Source organism: Cydia fagiglandana, chromosome Z, assembly GCF_963556715.1.
Source record: "Cydia fagiglandana chromosome Z, ilCydFagi1.1, whole genome shotgun sequence".
Taxonomy (NCBI): Eukaryota; Metazoa; Arthropoda; class Insecta; order Lepidoptera; family Tortricidae; genus Cydia; species Cydia fagiglandana.
Genome location: NC_085959.1, coordinates 27682079 through 27700137, shown reverse-complemented (window position 1 = coordinate 27700137; position 18059 = coordinate 27682079). Strand labels below are relative to the sequence as shown.

Genomic DNA, 18059 nt, shown 5'->3' with positions numbered 1-18059 from the left:
TCTGCAGAGTTGGTTGTCACAAATTCGTGAACACAACGAAAAAAAGAAAGGATTGGCAATTGGCATTATATGTATTTATAACTTTTATAAGCACCTATACAAACGATGTATAGCAATACAAAGGTGTAAAAAATCTTACGGGGCATGTTTCGTCTTGTCGTCACAAGTCGGTATGACTAACACAGACCGACCCAAACCAACCCAAAAAAAAACAATGACAGAATCGGCGTGAACAATGTGCAGATCAAGATATAAATTTAGCCATGAAATAATTTAACTAAATTGTGCATTAAGTATGGCATGTATCCAATTTACGTACTACAGGTGAGGTACCTAAATACTTTATAATTGTTTGCTGTTTTACCTACGCATTAATTGGGTGCTGATGGCACCTGCCTACTGCTATTGTGACTTGAAGAAAGCAAAGACGTTACAAAAGGCAGGTCGTTAACATCGAATTAAAAAAGTAGGTAACTACGTACTTCCTTACGCAGTTTTGTAACCTGTAAATAATGTAAATATTCCTACTACGCATTTTCAAAATATATTAATACACTGCATAGTCTGCATAGGTATATATTTATGCTGGAAAACCGATGACATACGGATGTGACCGCAGCGTAATTATCGGTGGTCGCACTGCACCCCGTCCCGGATGGAAAAAATCTATGCGCAGCGCTGCAGGAGCGCAGGCGCAGCCGCGCAAGACGGCGTGAGCAACGCGATTGGAATGCGTCCTCGTTTACGATGCTCACTGGCCACTCGGTCCCATCCCCGGCGAAACAGCTCAGACCTCCGGTCACAAATAGTTATTGAGAATCTCGGGGTCAAGTTATTTAGGCATGAGCTTAGGTACAGTGGAAACAATGATTGGTGAACAGATATGAATGATATGATACGCGAGAGCGCGGGACCCGCGCCCTCGCCCGTGGCATTGCCGGGACCCTCGCGCCCCGTTAATATTTTGTATCCACAGCAACCTAGGTATTTTGATTTCTCGTTTCTTTCTGACGGTATAGGTATAGATGATGATTTGATACAATCAAATGATTTCATGATACAATCAAATCAAATTTCGCTGAACAATTGGCCATTCATTAACCGGTTTTCAGCCCCTGCGAAAGCTGCTTTCTTAACTCTTTAAGTAAGATATTTAAACTTAATTTGTTTTAAAATGAGCTGGCCGTAAAATACCTAATTTATTCAGGTGACTAAGATTCGGAATGTGCCTTCCTATATTAAATAAATTAACTACATTCAGCGCGGTTTTTGCCCCTGTCAACGGCGACGGTATGAGGCATAATCTTTTTTGTGTAAGTTAGCGTTATGCGACTAAATTATGCGTCTTCTGTCCAGTTGCGATCATTTTTTATTTCCGATCGTTGCGGTAGGCCCTCAGCTTGCACAGACTCTTGGACTGGTGAATTTGGAAAATAACTAAAATCTCGTGGGTAAACGCGTTTTTAACCTGCACTTTATGTAGGTTCAAGTATCAACATTTTTTATTCCAAATATATTAGTAAATCATCGAAATCTATGGTTTGATTGGGTTGGAATGGAATATTGGCGGACCCAGCATGCAGATTTTGTGAGCAGTGCTATAGTTCGTTTTTTTAGCATTAGAAAGAACTTACAAGAAGGTAAGCGATCTTGATATGTCTTTTAATTGAAATACACTTTTTAAAAATCAGTAGCTATTACTTATGAAAGCTGCGGGCGCAGCACGGTTCCATTTTTATCGACTATCACTATGCGCGTCCCTTTCGCACTTACATACTTGTTAGAACGTGACAGGTATGGTGACAAGGGATAAAAACGCCACCGTGCTACGCCGCCAGAAGAATATAAATGATTGTATTAGATTCATAATTGTTACATATTTGCCGTGACTTATTTTTTAAACGTGTTTTTCAATAAAAAACACATCAAGATTGTTTACCTTATTTCTAATGCTAAAAAAACGAAGTACATATACGTGGTCGATACTTACTGGAATTCTCTACTTGTATATCGAGTTGAGCCACTTATTAGAGATCACGCAGTGAAATGAAACTTTTTAGGTATTATTTGAAAATATATCTCTTTGTCGTTCTTATTAGTAGGAATTCTGGCCGTTTTTAAATGTCCAAAGGGATGTTTACTACATATATACCTACTGGTAAATATTATCGCAAAAATCAAAACGGTAAGGCTGTCAACTGTACCTCCAGTTCCATACTGTAACTGAAATTGTATGCTTCAGTGGTCTTCCTTTCGGACATGATAGTTATGAAGGAGTTCGATTCTCTACATTGGAGACTGATACCTACCAGTATAACCAGACTGCCGATGCTCCTTGCAGTACAGTCAGCAGCAGAACTCTTATTCTCATAAAAATAAAGTCGCGTCAAGATCATTTTGAACACCTCGCCAGCTTAGCAACTTTTGCTGATGACTACAGTGGTACACCACGAAGCACATTTCGTTCGGTGAACACGCCTTACATTGTGACTGTGGATATAACTGACACCCAATGGAAATGAGATAAATAATAATTATATTATGATAAACTCAGTATAAAAACTTAGTTTATTTTACAAATCACATTTATTTAACAATACCAAAATGGAATGATGACAAATTGACGTGATAAAACATTGTAAGCAATACATCTTCATTTTATTAAGTGTAGCTGTAGTAAAATAATTACATTACTAATTGTTAAGTGAATTAAAAGGGCTTATGCACAAATCACGCGAGGTTCGATGGGAGGTGGGGGGGTCAGGAAAAACTCACGATTGATCACGTTGGGGGAGGGGGGAATATAAGGAAACCTCACGTGTATTCTTCTACAGTGAACGAAACTAAGAAAAAAAACCTACCACATGAGTAGATATTATTTCTAGGTTTCGTTAAACATAAATCTTCACTCTGCACTAACGAAAATAGAAAATAAACAAGAATTTCTATATACAATACTATTTATCTTAAAATTAGGTCGAATAAAAAAAAATACACGTGAGGTTGTGTGGTGGGAGGGGTAGCCAAAAACCTCACCAAATATCACCAAGGAGGAGGGGGGGTCAAAAAGTAGCCGAAAACACCTCGCGTGATTTGTGCACAACCCCAAACCAGTGATTAAACCCAAACCAACCTCTAGCCGCTCAGAGGCTTATAAAGGGGTCTCACTTACATTATAATTGAATCTTAATTTTGACATATCAAAATTGCATTTAGTAGAAGAGCCGGCCGCAAATTTTCTAACCGACTTGATACCACGATGAAATGCACAATGGTTTCCCATAAAAGTGATGCTAAGTCCGAATTCGATAGTCTGCCACGGCGGAACTTGCCGAAAGTACGAAAAAGAAGGCCACTTCCGGTGCCAAAAAAGGGGGTTGATTTAACCCATCTGATACCGAAATAATAGTTATGGCAGCAGTTAGAAATTTACATGTAGACACATAAAAGCGAAGTCTGCCAGTATTTTTTTTGCCGGAAGTGCTTGGCAGACGCTCTCAAAGGTGGCCACCGGGACCCCTAATTTAACCCATCTGATACCACCATGAAACCAATTCCAGTCGGTAGGTATGAACCCTCATGTCAGGAATATATAAGTCTGCCAAGGCTTTTCCTGCCGAAACACCTTGGCAGACGAGATTATGTGAGCAAGGTAACCATCGGTTACCGTACACTAACCCATCTGATACCACCATGAAACCAATTCCAGTCGGTAGGTATGAACCCCCATTTTAGGAATATATAAGTCTGCCAAGGTTTTTCCTGCCGAAACACCTTGGCAGACGAGATTATAAGCAAGATGATCATCGGTTACCGTACACTAACCCATCTGATACCACCATGAAACCAATTCCAGTCGGTAGGTATGCACCCTCATTTCAGGAATATATAAGTCTGCCAGGGCTTTTCCTGCCGAAACACCTTGGCAGACGAGATTATGTTAGCAAGGTGTACATCAGTTACCCTACATCAACCCATCTGATACCACCATGAAACCAATTCCAGTCGGTAGGTATGAACCCCCATTTCAGGAATATATAAGTCTGCCAAGGCTTTTCCTGCCGAAACACCTTGGCAGACGAGATTATAAGCAAGGTGGCCATAGGTTACCGTACACTAACCCATCTGATACCACCATGAAACCAATTCCAATCGGTAGTTATGAACCCCCATTTGAGGAATATATAAGTCTGCCAAGGTTTTTCCTGCCGAAACACCTTGGCAGACGAGATTATAAGCAAGATGGCCATCGGTTACCGTACACTAACCCATCTGATACCACCATGAAACCAATTCCAGTCGGTATAATATAATATAATTTCAGTAGGTATAAACCCTCATTTCAGGAATATATAAGTCTGCCAAGGCCTTTCCTGCCGAAACACCTTGGCAGACGAGATTATGTTAGTAAGATGTACATCAGTTACATGAAACCAATTCCAGTCGATAGGTATGAACTCGCATTTCAAGAATATATAAGTCTGCCAAGGCGTTAGAAGACTTGACTTGGCAGACTGGACTTGTCAAACAAGGTATCAGATAGGTAAATGTAGGGTAACTGATGTACACCTTGCTAACATAATCTCGTCTGCCAAGGTGTTTCGGCAGGAAATGCCCTGGCAGACTTATATATTCCTGAAATGATGGTCCATACCTACCGACTGGAATTGGTTTCATCGTGGTATCAGATGGGTTAGTGTACGGTAACCTATGGTCATCTTGCTAACATAATCTCGTCTGCCAAGGTGTTTCGGCAGGAAATGCCCTGGCAGACTTACATATTCCTGAAATGAGGGTTCATACCTACCGACTGGACTTGATTTCATCGTGGTATCAGATGGGTTAGTGTACGGGAACCGATGGTCATCTTGCTTATAATCTCGTCTGCCAAGGTGTTTCGGCAGGAAAAGCCTTGGCAGACTTATATATTCCTGAAATGGGGGTTCATACCTACCGACTGGAATTGGTTTCATGGTGGTATAAGATGGGTTGATGTAGGGTAACTGATGTACACCTTGTAACATAATCTCGTCTGCCAAGGTGTTTCGGCAGGAAAAGCCCTGGCAGACTTATATATTCCTGAAATGATGGTCCATACCTACCGACTGGAATTGGTTTCATCGTGGTATCAGATGGGTTAGTGTACGGTAACCTATGGTCATCTTGCTTATAATCTCGTCTGCCAAGGTGTTTCGGCAGGAAAAACCTTGGCAGACTTATATATTCCTAAAATGGGGGTTCATACCTACCAACTGGAATTGGTTTCATGGTGGTATCAGATGGGTTAGTGTACGGTAACCGATGGTAACCTTGCTCACATAATCTCGTCTGCCAAGGTGTTTCGGCAGGAAAAGCCTTGGCAGACTTATATATTCCTGACATGAGGGTTCATACCTACCGACTGGAATTGGTTTCATGGTGGTATCAGATGGGTTAAATTAGGGGTCCCGGTGGCCACCTTTGAGAGCGTCTGCCAAGCACTTCCGGCAAAAAAATACTGGCAGACTTCGCTTTTATGGGTCTACATGTAAATTTCTAACTGCTGCCATAATTATTATTTCGGTATCAGATGGGTTAAATCAACCCCCTTTTTTGGCACCGGAAGTGGCCTTCTTTTTCGTACTTTCGGCAAGTTCCGCCGTGGCAGACTATCGAATTCGGACTTAGCATCATTTTTATGGGAAACCATTGTGCATTTCATCGTGGTATCAAGTCGGTTAGAAAATTTGCGGCCGGCTCTTCTACTAATTGGTCTTAGCAAGTTAGTCTGGGCGGCTCGGACCTCGGTCTAGACCTATATTTATTACTCAAATAGACGTACAACTCATGAATAATGGTAGCAGTCCGTAACGATGATCTCTACAAAACTAAAAAAATCATAGTTCTTCTGGTTGTATTTATATTTGTCCAGATAATGTGAGGTGATGGATGGTTTTGTTAACGACTGCACGCACTTGATGATGTTTCATAACTTAATTAACTATACGAGAGAATGTAAGATCGAAAATGGTGGACAATTTAAATGCAACAAAAACAACTTAAATATAAAAGGTAGTCGTAAGGTAACACTAGACAGCAAAGAGTGGGCGATCACATGAAGGTGATCTTGGTGCGCACCTGGTTCACCTGCCACACGTTCAGGTTCTCGTACTCCTCGATGCACGCCTCCACCTGCAACGCGAGACAACCTCCGAGTCAATACCTACATACATCACTATCTAAATTAATATGGTTCCATATTAACCCTTAATCAAACGGAACACTTTTTATGAGATTTTTGAAAACTAAGAATGGTTTTTAGGTAAATTGGGTGCGTAGATTACGAAAAAATATATAAAAACAATTTTAGTGGGGGGGAAAGGGGGGTTTTGCGGTGGGGAATATTTTCCCGTTATCCGTTACGGAATAGTAAAATTTTGAATGAAGTGGGAAATAGTTTCCCATTGTCCGATACGGTTACAAACTTTTTACTAGTTAGTATCTCCCCCCGGCTTTGCTTGGAATTCAAGTATGAGCCTTTAACGTTATCTTCATAAATCAAAGAAATAAATAAAAGAAAAAAGAAAACAAAAACAGGCACAGATTTTTTTGTGCAACAGGCAAACGGGCATATATTTTTATTTTTGGAAACCAATTAAAATTTAGGTGGAGAACAAACACTGGGAAATAATTTCCCACTTGATAAAACCTACCAATTTTTTTGTAAATCGTACGTTCAGGCACAAACAATGGGAAATAATTACCCACTTACTAAACCTTAAAATCTTGGCTAAATCATATCGTTATCACAATTCCTTTCAAGCAAAACACAGGGAAAATAAGTCTAGTTTATGATAGTATTCAGTGTATGCACTTACAAGATTTTTTTTCGCACTTAACCTCATAACACTAAAAAAAATGTCGTTATTGCAAAAAAAATCACAACAACTGACATTGACTTTGACGTATGGTCACAAATGGCGGCCATTAGAAAAGTGTTGCCATTTTTCAAATTCAAAATGTTACTAAGATTTTAAATCTGTATGGTTGGTATCGCTGAGTGCTGCCATTAAAAAGATAAAAAATATTTCGTAAATTAGAATGAAGTGGGAAATAATTTCCCGATATTTGATTAAGGGTTAATTTCAAACAATGGGGTTGGCAACTGTCAAAGGTTTGCATAGATGACGCCATCATAGCTTGGACGTTTTTCTATGAGATTTGGCTTATAGGGCTGGCATCCAGGGCATAAATTCCATTGTAAAAAAAACAAAAAATTTACACAATTCAATGGATTGGCAGAACAAGCTATGCTGGCGCCATCTGCTAAATACTTCGACCGGCCAACCCCATTTCCATATCGCTTGCCATAAGGACGCTTTGGCAGATTATTCGTATAAAGATACAAACGAATCTCGTCCTTATGGTAAGCATCAAAGTGGGACCTCTCACTGGACTTTGACACAAATGTTAATCTTACTTATAAGCATAGAGTAAATGTTTATTTCATTTCATTTCATTTATTTATAATGTAATATTAGCATTAACAGATAAACCTTACATGCTAACACATAGATTTCATTTATATTTACTTCTTAACTTAACTTATCTTAACATTGTATAATATGTATTTCATTATAATTTTATTTAGGTCGTTACATATTTAGTTTTAAAATGTTTACTGTATTTAATTTATTAGGCTTATCGTATAGCTATGTTTATTGTGTATGTTATATATATTGGTAGGTAGACTAGTAGATAACACAGTATAATTGCATTAATATGAAATAGAACTTTTTGTGACTAGTGTCTCCAGGTAACGGCTTGATGCTATCAAAAGTTTTGATTCTGGGGTAAAAAATACATCCAGGGAGCTATCGCTGACCAGGATATTGTTTATAAGCGTCAGAGCTAGGTGCAGGGGGAGGAGGAAAGAGCGCGCGTGCGCGCCGGCGGGACAGCTAACGGGCCGCGTTGCCTCGCGCGCAACTGCATGCCACACGTACGCGGGACCCTAAATGGGACCAGTGCCAGTAGCTCCGGATTAATTGTTAGTCCTCGGATTAGTTTTAAAAAGTATTTTACTAAATACATATGTCTTCGAAACTCGAGGGACGTGTACTCTACCATTCCGAGGACGAAGAGAGTTGGGAAAAGGTACGGGTAGCGTCCATACATTTTGTGGTACAAAAAGCGCACAAATGATTTTTGTACTTTTTCCAATTGGAGCGTATATTGGTGCTCATGGGGATTCCAAATGACGGAATTTGTTTCCAATTTGCTGCGCACATATGCATTGTATAGGACGCTAATAGCGTGCTGCTTAGTAAACAGTTTGGCTTGACGAATGACAAATCCTAAACATTTTCTAGCTTGACTGCATATCTTGGTAATATGTGGATTAAATGTAAGTCGAACGTCAAACCATGTGCCGTCTTTTACTTCATTTACATGTTTCAATGGCTTAGCGTCAATGGTATATTTTAGATATATATCAGGCTCACGAGCACGTGTGTACGACATCACTGAGCACTTATCCTCATTAAGGGTGAGACTATTATTTTGGGCCCAGATATTTACAGCGTCGATATCCGATTGAAATGTAAGGTTTTAGAAAAAACGCGCCTCAAACTTGACAGCAGTGAAGAGATGTAGGTACTTCTCTAGCAGTGAAGACAACAAGGTATGTAGTTGTCGATGTATGTACGGCCTCGTAGTTCAGGTTGTCAATACTTCGTTCTAAATCATATGGCGCCGTATAGTGTCATCTAGTCATTCTGGGGCGCAACTTTCTTAGACTTTACTTTTTTTGAGGTTTGTAGCGCGTTTATGAATAAGGGGGAAAGTGAACAATCCTTTCTCATCGTATTTTCTAAGAATCGTTCTGATTCGTCATGTCATTTCAGTCATCCTCAGTACTTTTTGTACTGAGACTGACTGAAATAGCAAGTATGGCAGTGGTTCGGGTGACTGTTAAGGGGTCAGGATAAAAATGGCAATGATTTGTGGATGGTGGTGTGACAGAATACGCACCTGGTCGGGTTTGAATCCCTTGTCTACGCAGCGCTCTATGACGTCGGCGATCTTCACGGTCTGGCTGGCGCCCGCCAGGTCGCGCACCACCGCGAAAATGCGGTCCGTCGAGCTGATGCCCCTGCACACAAACATTACACTGGTCATCCAAATATCCTTCATGTAAACTTACCGTCTATTGTCACTGATCACCGCACTATCGAACCTAATTCTTGCAACTCGTCTAAAGTCCGAATGACGCCCAATACCTGATTGACATACCATCGTTACTAATAATTTGTAAACCTTATTTATTACATATAAATACCTGCCGAGCGGGTGAGCCGGGAGGGGCGCGAGCTATGTAACGTACCGCCCGCTATGAAACATACCTTTGGAAATTTTCGTCTACATGCTGTAGTGACTGTTTAGACATCTCCACGAGGCGGATGGCTTCTGAAACATCTTCTTTTTCTACTACGTCCGACAATCTGAAAACAATACATTATATAATATATATTATACAGTAAGAAAACTAATAGACGCATATCTAATACCACAGAATTTTATAGATGCAAACATTATCTTGATTAAACCATGATCTACCATCTCCCGTGGGAGTTTTGCATGCCACCGGACTATTTATGATTGAAACTCAAGATTTTATATTTAGGTTATAAGTTTGATAAGATTAACACTGAAATTAAAAGTCCATTTGAGGTCGAAATATGTATATATAAACAGACTTTTGATTGGTACGGACAAGGATAATGGTAACATTCCATTTCTAACCGCAGATGCACTACCGGTATTGAACGCGTCACTGTCATTGTCAATTTCCATAGTAAAATGAACAGTAGTGCAGCTGTCGTTGGAAATGGACTGTCACCTTAAGGAGGAGGATACGGAGGAAGGATAGTGAATAAGTGAAGTAATACCTGAGACGGGCTAAAGCGGTGGAGAGGCGCAAGATTGCAAGCAAGTTCCTTGCGGAGGTGAAGGTGACGTCACGCGCGTTGCGTGCCTCGCGCCGCAGCTCCACGTATGACGCTGGAGATAAAACAACAAGTATTACAGAAACTGCTGATGACTTTTGATCACAGACTAAACATACACCGCGTTTACAAAGAGTGCGACCTAAAGGAATTTGAGGACTATAATCTCAGGTAACTATAGTCCTTAAGTACAACTGTGGTCCAGTTTTTAACGTTGATTCTTAACAAGCCTTTATGATTTGTAATCGTTACATATATTTTGAACCTTAGATACACTAATGCTCTTTCTATATTATATACTCAACATAATTTGAAAAATACTTTAAATATTTTACTGAAACTTGAATTTGGACCATAGTTGTAAGCTGTGGACTAAAGTTACCTCATTTTACGGTAGGTAAATGCTGTCGTAATGAGCGCAGCTAGAAATTCTTGAGTAGCAAGACAAGACATTGTCGAAACATTTAGCATGATATCGCGTCTCGACGAAGTGGCCTAATAACATCCAGTATTAATTTTTTCATTTCTCATGCTCTGAATGTATTACTATCTCTGCTCTGAGCTCATTATTTATCTATGAAGTGGGTCAAAACTATGTTCCACCCCTAGGGAGCGCCAAAATATCAGAAATGAGCCTTTCATCCCCTGGCTATCCGTATTATTCTACCAAAGTAATGTGTGCAGTAAGTGTATGGTAGTATTGGTACTGACAGACGATGTAGTCAGCGAGGTGGCGCGGCACGACGGGCTGCTTGCGGCGCGCGAGGGCCACGTAGCGGCGCACGAGGCGCATGGGCAGCGCGCGCGTCTCCGCCGCCGGCTGCGCGCCGTGCTGGTGCACGTACGTGATGTGCTTCGCCAGCTCCAGGTCCTTCTCGCTGTACGTACAACACACTACATTCACACTTGTATTTTTATTTCACTTAAGTATTGGACATCGCCACCTGCCCACTTTCATGTCAGACATGTACCTAATTAATAGTACATTATTGTCGAAGCTCGGAAGTAGCTACTTGCTGGCTGAGGATTCGTTTTAAACGGACGACCTTGGGAGTCCGTTTAATTGAATCCGAAGCTAGCAAGTAGCCTTCCAGCCGAGTCATATATAGTGCTTTTCTCAAAAATGGTGCAAGAAATATAAATATCATAGAAATATTTTACAAAAGCAACATTCTCACATATATATTTTGACAGAAAAAAGCCCTTGCCGCCTTTTTATTTTTTTTTAATAAAAAAATAGAAGTGTATTTTTCTGCCAAAAATACGCCAACCTATTTGAGACATCTAAATAGTCGCGGTACTAATCATCTGTTTGGCTGTTTAATGGGCCTGTGCCTTCATTTGATATGGTCATTTCAACTTTTAAAAAGTTTGGAACTCGACAAATAATGGAATTTGTATGCAACATTGCAGTCCCAAAATCGAGACTGCAATGTTTTTAACTTTTTAAATTTTGACTGACCATAAACTACGAGCTTCGCGACCTATTTTTTAGACTGCAAAGTCGACTTTGCCGTCCATTTTTGAGAAAAATAAATTGATGGTCAGGTTAAAAAAATCAACTTTCAGTTGCTTGTTATCTTCAAGCATGATTACTATGATGATATATATTATTGATGTATTTGTCAATTATCACAGAATTGTTTGTTTTTCCTTTAAGTGTTTCTATTTAGCCTTGTGGTTGACTGGTAAAGAATGTTTTTGTTAAACTAGTCACAATTATCAGAAGGGATTCGGCATACAAGGTACGAGTGTGAGTGGGAAGTGTGTTAGTACCCACCGATTAGGCTGGTCGCGGATGAGCCACAGCAGGTCGAACCGCGAGAGCAGCGCGGCGGGCAGCTGGATGTTCTGCTCGACGCTGCGCTTGGGGTTGTAGCGGCCGTAGGCGGGGTTCGCGGCCGCCAGGATCGACACGCGCGCGTTTAGGCATGTCATTATACCCGCCTGCCGCCACACAACAACAATTAATCAGATACAAACACTGGAACCTGCTGCAGTCAAATATTCCGCAAAAAGTTATACTGAAATAATTTGCACAGCACTATGGCTGCGCCGGTAACTGACATACATAAGAGCATCTCCCTCGTACTATCATTTAATCAAACTACAACTAATGTGGCGATGAACTAAGCGTAAGGCAGCCTTTTCGCGCATATAGAATGAGAAGTTAATGTTTCTTTCTCATTATACCTTGGGGCTTTAAATACAGGATTTCTTTTCGCTAAAATGAGCTACTTTTATTACGGGACCAACCCCGAAATCCCAAAAAAAAAACCTTTTTCATACGTTAATTTGGCTGATCAGCTGTCGATATTTTCTATGGAGAACAAAAACTTTTTTGCGTTCCTATACTCGTAGTAAAAGTAGCTCGATTTAGCGAGTAGAATCGAGCCCTGAATTTAAAGCCCCATGGTGGGAGACACGCTGTATAAGATAGGTGGTACTAGTGTCCAAAGAGCACATTAAGGGTCGGTCGCACCAAACCGTCTGTCACTGTTAAAGCGTTCGCTAAATTTTATTGTATGGGAAGACTCATCAGATCTCTGGTGCGTGACGTTGTTCTGTCTGACAACTGGGCCTAAGTGGAGGGTGCAGGTGTCACCTTTGCGATGCTGATGGTCTGCTGCTCCATGACCTCGTGGATGGCGGTGCGGTCGGCGTCGGCCATCTTGTCGAACTCGTCGATGCAGCACACGCCCTGGTCGGCCAGCACCAGCGCGCCGCCCTCCAGCATCATCTCGCCTGTAAACGGATCCTGCCAACCGATACAACTAGCATTTAACATACTTGAAAATTTCGATGAAAGTTTTCACAATTCTTTTTTTTTACAAGCTTTTATTTAACTTGCCCTTTTAGCACCACTTGCACCATCCCACAAACCCAGAGTTGACCGGTTAAACCGTTAAGCCAGTGTCAAATTGTACTGGTAACCATGGTAACTCCAGGTTTTACCAGTTAACTCCAGGTTAGTTGGTGATGCAAGTGGCCCTTAGTATGTTAATAGATTATTCAAAGACGGCAGGCTGATTTATTTGAGCGGGCAATCTACCACAAGGTCCTTTGCTTGATAACATTACATATGTAAAACAATTAGAAATGTAGCTAATAATTTTTAAACATGAAATGTAATAGTTATACAGCTTGGCAAAAAAGAGTAAATCTTTCACATCAATATATATATAAGAAAACAGGACGACACTACAGTGTTGCCACATTTTAATTTCTACTCTTTTTTGCCAAGCTGTATCTCCAATTGTAAGATAGTTATAGCACATTGGTATTTCTGATTCTATTAATGCTGAGTATCAGATTGAGAAGCTCCTCGTTTAAAAAATTTGAAGTTGGTAGAAGTGACATATCGACCGAGCGCGGTCTACACGACATTGACACCCACCGCCCACCCGCTATCATCAGTTACCCGTGAACAAGATGCATGGAAGTGTGTCGAAATAACGAGAGCTCGAAAACACTACAAAATGTAATTACGGTTCATATCCCGGTCGTAATAAGTCTGATAGTGAAACTAACCGTGAATCATTAAATACTGTTAAATGAGAATGAGTTTTAGAGGAACTTCGACACGAGAGAAGAAGAATGAGAAGTGTTCGGTCGGTAGACCAGGTACCTTCATGACGGCGGCAGTGAGGCCGACGCCGGAGGAGCCGCGGCCCGTGGTGTACTGGCTGCGCGGCGCCAGCCGGTCGATGTAGTTGAGCAGCTGCGACTTGGCCACGCCCGGGTCGCCCATCAGGCAGATGTTGATGTTGCCGCGGATCTTCATACCGTTCGGCCGCCTGCATTCATCAATCAATATACCCGACTTTCCTCGTAAAAAATAAAAACTCAAAAATGCGCGTTTTCCCAGAGATTAGACCTAGCTAGATCGATTTTTGCCCCCGAAAACATATAGCAAATTTTCATCGAAATCGTTAGAGCCGTTTCCGAGATCGCCGAAATATATATATAAATATATAAATAAATAAATATATATAGAAGAATCCTCGCTCCTCACGGCGCGGTCGAACCCTCTCCGATATGGCCACGCTTAAGCAAATTGAAATGACTGTAGCTAAAACTAAAAAAAAGGCTGTTTTAATAACAAAACTTCCGTGAGACACAGACATATTAGGAGGGTAGTTTCTCGCTCCCCCTGCCGCCACCGGCGCCTGCGCCGAGTCATCGGGCGCGGAGAGCTAAGGCCCGCAGTCTGCGCCGGTCCGTCACCGTAAACGCAAGCTCCTGATGACACTCCTCGGTACGGAGTGAAACATGTCGAGCGTTTTTCGACTTACAATACGTGAGTGACCCGTTCTTGAGATATTTAATAAAAAAAGGCTGATTTGTGTAAGATAAATACCTCATTTTTTATCTCCAAATTGCTTAATTAAAATAGAATCCCGGTTTCGTTAAGAAAGTTACTTAATTTAAACTCATGCTTTACTAAATACACGCATGAAATTAACGGACTTTAAAAAAAACACAGTGTATATAGTGGAGTATGTAGAAGCGTATGTAGACGTATACAGACCTGTCGACGCCGCCGACGAGCAGCAGCAGCAGCGCCTTCTTGACGTCCTCGTGGCCGTAGATCTCGGGCGCCAGCGAGCGCGCCATGCGCGCGTACAGCTGCTCCTCCGCCAGCTCGCCCAGCTCCTCCTCCGACAGCGCCTCCGCGCTCTCGCACTCCTCGCTCGCGTTCACGCACGTCACGCCCTGCGCACCTCACACATACGACACCTTTACACCTCTACCAACACATTTACAATATTCATTACAAGTATTTTTAGACGTGATTTTTTGGTACGGAACCCTTCGTGCGGCGGTCAGACTCTCGCAGTTTTCTGTTTACCTAGTGTACAAACAATATATTATACTGACGTGGGCTTCGAGGTAGGTGTCGGAGAGCAGCCCCTGCGTGATCTGGCGGAAGCCGGCGCCCAACAGCGGCAGGAAGACGCCGGTGACGGCCACGTGGTCGCCGGGCTGCGCGCGCCGGCACTGCTCGCCGCGGCAGTACACCGCCAGCTGCCGCGGAATATGCCCCACCGGCACTTGGTCCGACTGTACACACAATAACATTTATTGTACTTTCATTCATTTTATTAGCTAACACATTTCTTTTTCTTCATTATTTTACATTATGCCAGCTCAGACAGCTAAGCTAGTAGTCTTAATATTAAAGCCTGACCAGGAATATATAATCATGCGCCATGTTGCGGAATTTTACTGGAACTAATTTTATCATACAATACTGAACTGTCACCCTATACAATGAGGATAACAGCGTACTCTTAACAATGATCATATTTTACTGGTCAGGCTTTAGTAACATGTGCATTACGATTGTATTTCACGGTATACTGGTGTAATGGCAATTAGCCTTTTAATTAGTAAGCTTTATTAGTATGTTTGTGTAGGTAGGATTGGTAAGATCGATATTAACATGTTCCTGTATCTTGATCTCCTGGAACTTCTGGAAGCGCGAGCCGCGCGTCTGCAGGTGCAGCTGTCCGGCGGCGTTGTTGAGGCGGCAGGCGTCTGCGGCGCAGGCGGCCGGCGGCGTGAAGTGCAGCGCGCGCACCGGCTGGTAGGTCTCGGCGCCGCACGCGCCGCATGAGTACGTCGCCACCACCAGCAGCGGCTTCACTTCCGTGCAACGCGTCACTATGCCTGCACAACACCACACAACAACTCCATCTCAACATTAGCTTCATTCAAAAATATCTCACGTTTCTCCCTTCCCTAGGGCCCATTATACAATAAATAATGGCAGTTATAATATATAATCAATAGTATAGGTAATTTAGTTGTATTTCTTTTATTTTGAAATTTAACTAATGATATGCTATGTTCAAATTGAAAATGGGTTGAATTGACAATGCAGTAATTACAGTAGGACCGTGGGGTTTTGCTGCTGACACCTCCCTTGGAGATCTGTAAGGTCTGTATGTGGAACATTTTCAAACTTGGAACAAAAAGCATTACAGGAATAATGGTTATTAAAATGTTACCTCTTACTGTTGTCAATTTGCCAATATGTTCAGCCTTTACTTCTCTAATTGGTACAGACTTGGCACTAGACAGATCTTTGAAGTACACTTCACTGTAACAAAAGAATATCTTTTGGAAATGTTTAACACATGGAAAATCAATAGCTGATTTGTGTCTAAAGTGGTTGATAGTAATTAAAAACAAGAAACTATAAAACAGCAACATTCATCACATGCTTATAAATTTAGTATAAGGTCAGGTGGGTCTTACAATCGTCTGATGAGCTCTGGAGGGTACCGGTTCCTGGGATCCCTCATCTCCCCGGGGATCCTGTGGTTCCGCGCCTCCAGCACAATGCGATGCTCAATATATACATCCAATGCGTCTTTAGCACTAACCTGAACACACACAAAATAAAATGCACCATTTCACATTAAATTATAACAAAATATATAACCCAGGTTAAATTTATTTCATTAATTTGTATCTAAACATCAATTCAATATTTGTTACTTGTCATAATAATTTTAAGTGTATGCTTATGTAGTACTAGATAATAAGATACATAGGAGCAATCCACGGGCTGTCCCATACAAACACATTATATTTCCTAAGTTGCGACTTTTTTTTCGGCATTTAAAGCAGGCTATTATTATTCTGTACATATTATTGACCATTTGTCATAGAAAAGGATACTCTTGTACTTGCAAATCATCAGAAAATCGTGTATACATATATATAAAAAATTAAAAGTCTAAACATGACAAACATCAAAGTTGAGTAATAAGAAAAAATAAGCTATATGGCTGACAACCCAAAGGCAGTATCAGAGAGACACTAGACCAAAATACATTCAAACAAAGACTCAAGTCTGTAGTCCCAAGTAATTCTTGTTTAGTGTTGAACTTGTAAGGAAGACTGTCAAGTTTCATGTTCCAGCAAACGTAGGTTAACAGACTGGAAATGTATGTAGTTATTTTGGTATATTCTCATGTGTGCCATACATGAGGTGGGGACAAATGGGAATGATTTATATGTAAACGCCTATTCATATCTGTGCCCGGAGTGGTCAGATGGGAATACACTGTTACCAAAGAAACGCTTAAACAAGATTAATTTAGTGACAAGACAACCCTTAGATGCTTGTCAGAAATACTTTTTTATACCTCTCTGTGTTTGTAGTCAGGTAGCATCTCATACACTACGTCGGACACCATGCTCGTGTATCGACGCGTGTTCTGGCGCACCGCCTCAGCCAGATCCTCATTTGTTTCGTGCAGGTCATCCAGCTCCACAGTAAATGCCACCTGTACAAAACCATAACGTTACAGCTATTAAACCGCCAACATAACCTAATAACAAAGAATAGAATAAGAACTGTTTTACCTGTTCCCTGTGAGCGACTCTAGTGAGTTGTTCAGCATATTTAAAGTGCTTATTCCCCTCGTCATCGGTCTGGCAGAAATCCACGAAGAAATTCTTCAGTGTTTCTGCAACAAAGATGTTGTCAGGCCTCGACTGTCTAAACAAGAACTCTTAATTAAATTAAAGTGATAAATACCTTTGTCTGCTGCGTAATCTCGCATAGCCATTGTAATTTTGGGATAATTAACGTTTTATTAATAGATTTAATATCCGACAAGCAACTTGTACTGTACTTGAGTTGTGAGTGTTGTCATGACAGTTGTACAAAACGGCGCGAAAATGGTGGTATAAAATAAACTATTGTCTATGGCTAGACGTTAGGCTCGCGTGCTCTTTGTTCCTACGCACTGCGACATTCTATAGACGTTTTTTGTTCCAGCCGTACAAGATTAGAGAGGGTTCAACTTTGCTCTGGAGGGCAAATATCGCCTTTGAGGACAAAATAGGTCAGGGTTTAGGTTAATAAATGAGCCCCCATTTTCAGGGGGGCCTGAAGGATAGACAGTAACAATATATTTCATATATTTGAATACCCATAATAAATAGAAGATTATAGTAGAAAAATGTTAGTTTATTTATAACATTTGCTCAGTCTGGGCTATCAAAATCGATGCTAACTTTGCTTTGTCTCACTCTATTGGAGATTCAATAAAA

General features: G+C 41.1%; 2 protein-coding genes across 2 annotated transcripts in view; both read right to left on the bottom strand.

Moving 5' to 3' along the window:
• The window catches only part of LOC134678819 (HIG1 domain family member 1A, mitochondrial-like), a 171748-nt gene that overhangs the window by 143066 nt on the left and 10623 nt on the right, over window positions 1–18059 (bottom strand). The window lies entirely within an intron of this gene.
• Window positions 5602–17667, bottom strand: LOC134678797 (DNA replication licensing factor Mcm7). Its single transcript, XM_063537494.1, has 16 exons — window positions 17542–17667; window positions 17367–17470; window positions 17147–17287; window positions 16251–16378; window positions 16001–16092; window positions 15433–15659; window positions 14868–15050; window positions 14518–14702; window positions 13615–13783; window positions 12592–12744; window positions 11767–11933; window positions 10698–10864; window positions 9930–10041; window positions 9384–9482; window positions 9013–9133; window positions 5602–6171 (listed from the first exon to the last, which is right to left on the bottom strand). Exons 1-16 carry the CDS (start codon window positions 17570–17572, stop codon window positions 6091–6093), a joined length of 2160 nt encoding a protein of 719 aa, XP_063393564.1. The 5' UTR covers window positions 17573–17667; the 3' UTR covers window positions 5602–6090.

Bases quoted from the DNA above. Each gene is read 5' to 3' on its own strand.
- LOC134678797 (XM_063537494.1), bottom strand. From the start codon at position 17,572: ATGGCTATGCGAGATTACGCAGCAGACAAAG. The intron at 14,703-14,867 runs GTCAGTATAATA...TGAGGTGCGCAG, and splicing joins ACACCTACCTCGAAGCCCAC to GGCGTGACGTGCGTGAACGC. The intron at 9,483-9,929 runs GTATTACTTCAC...TATTGTTTTCAG, and splicing joins ACCGCTTTAGCCCGTCTCAG to ATTGTCGGACGTAGTAGAAA.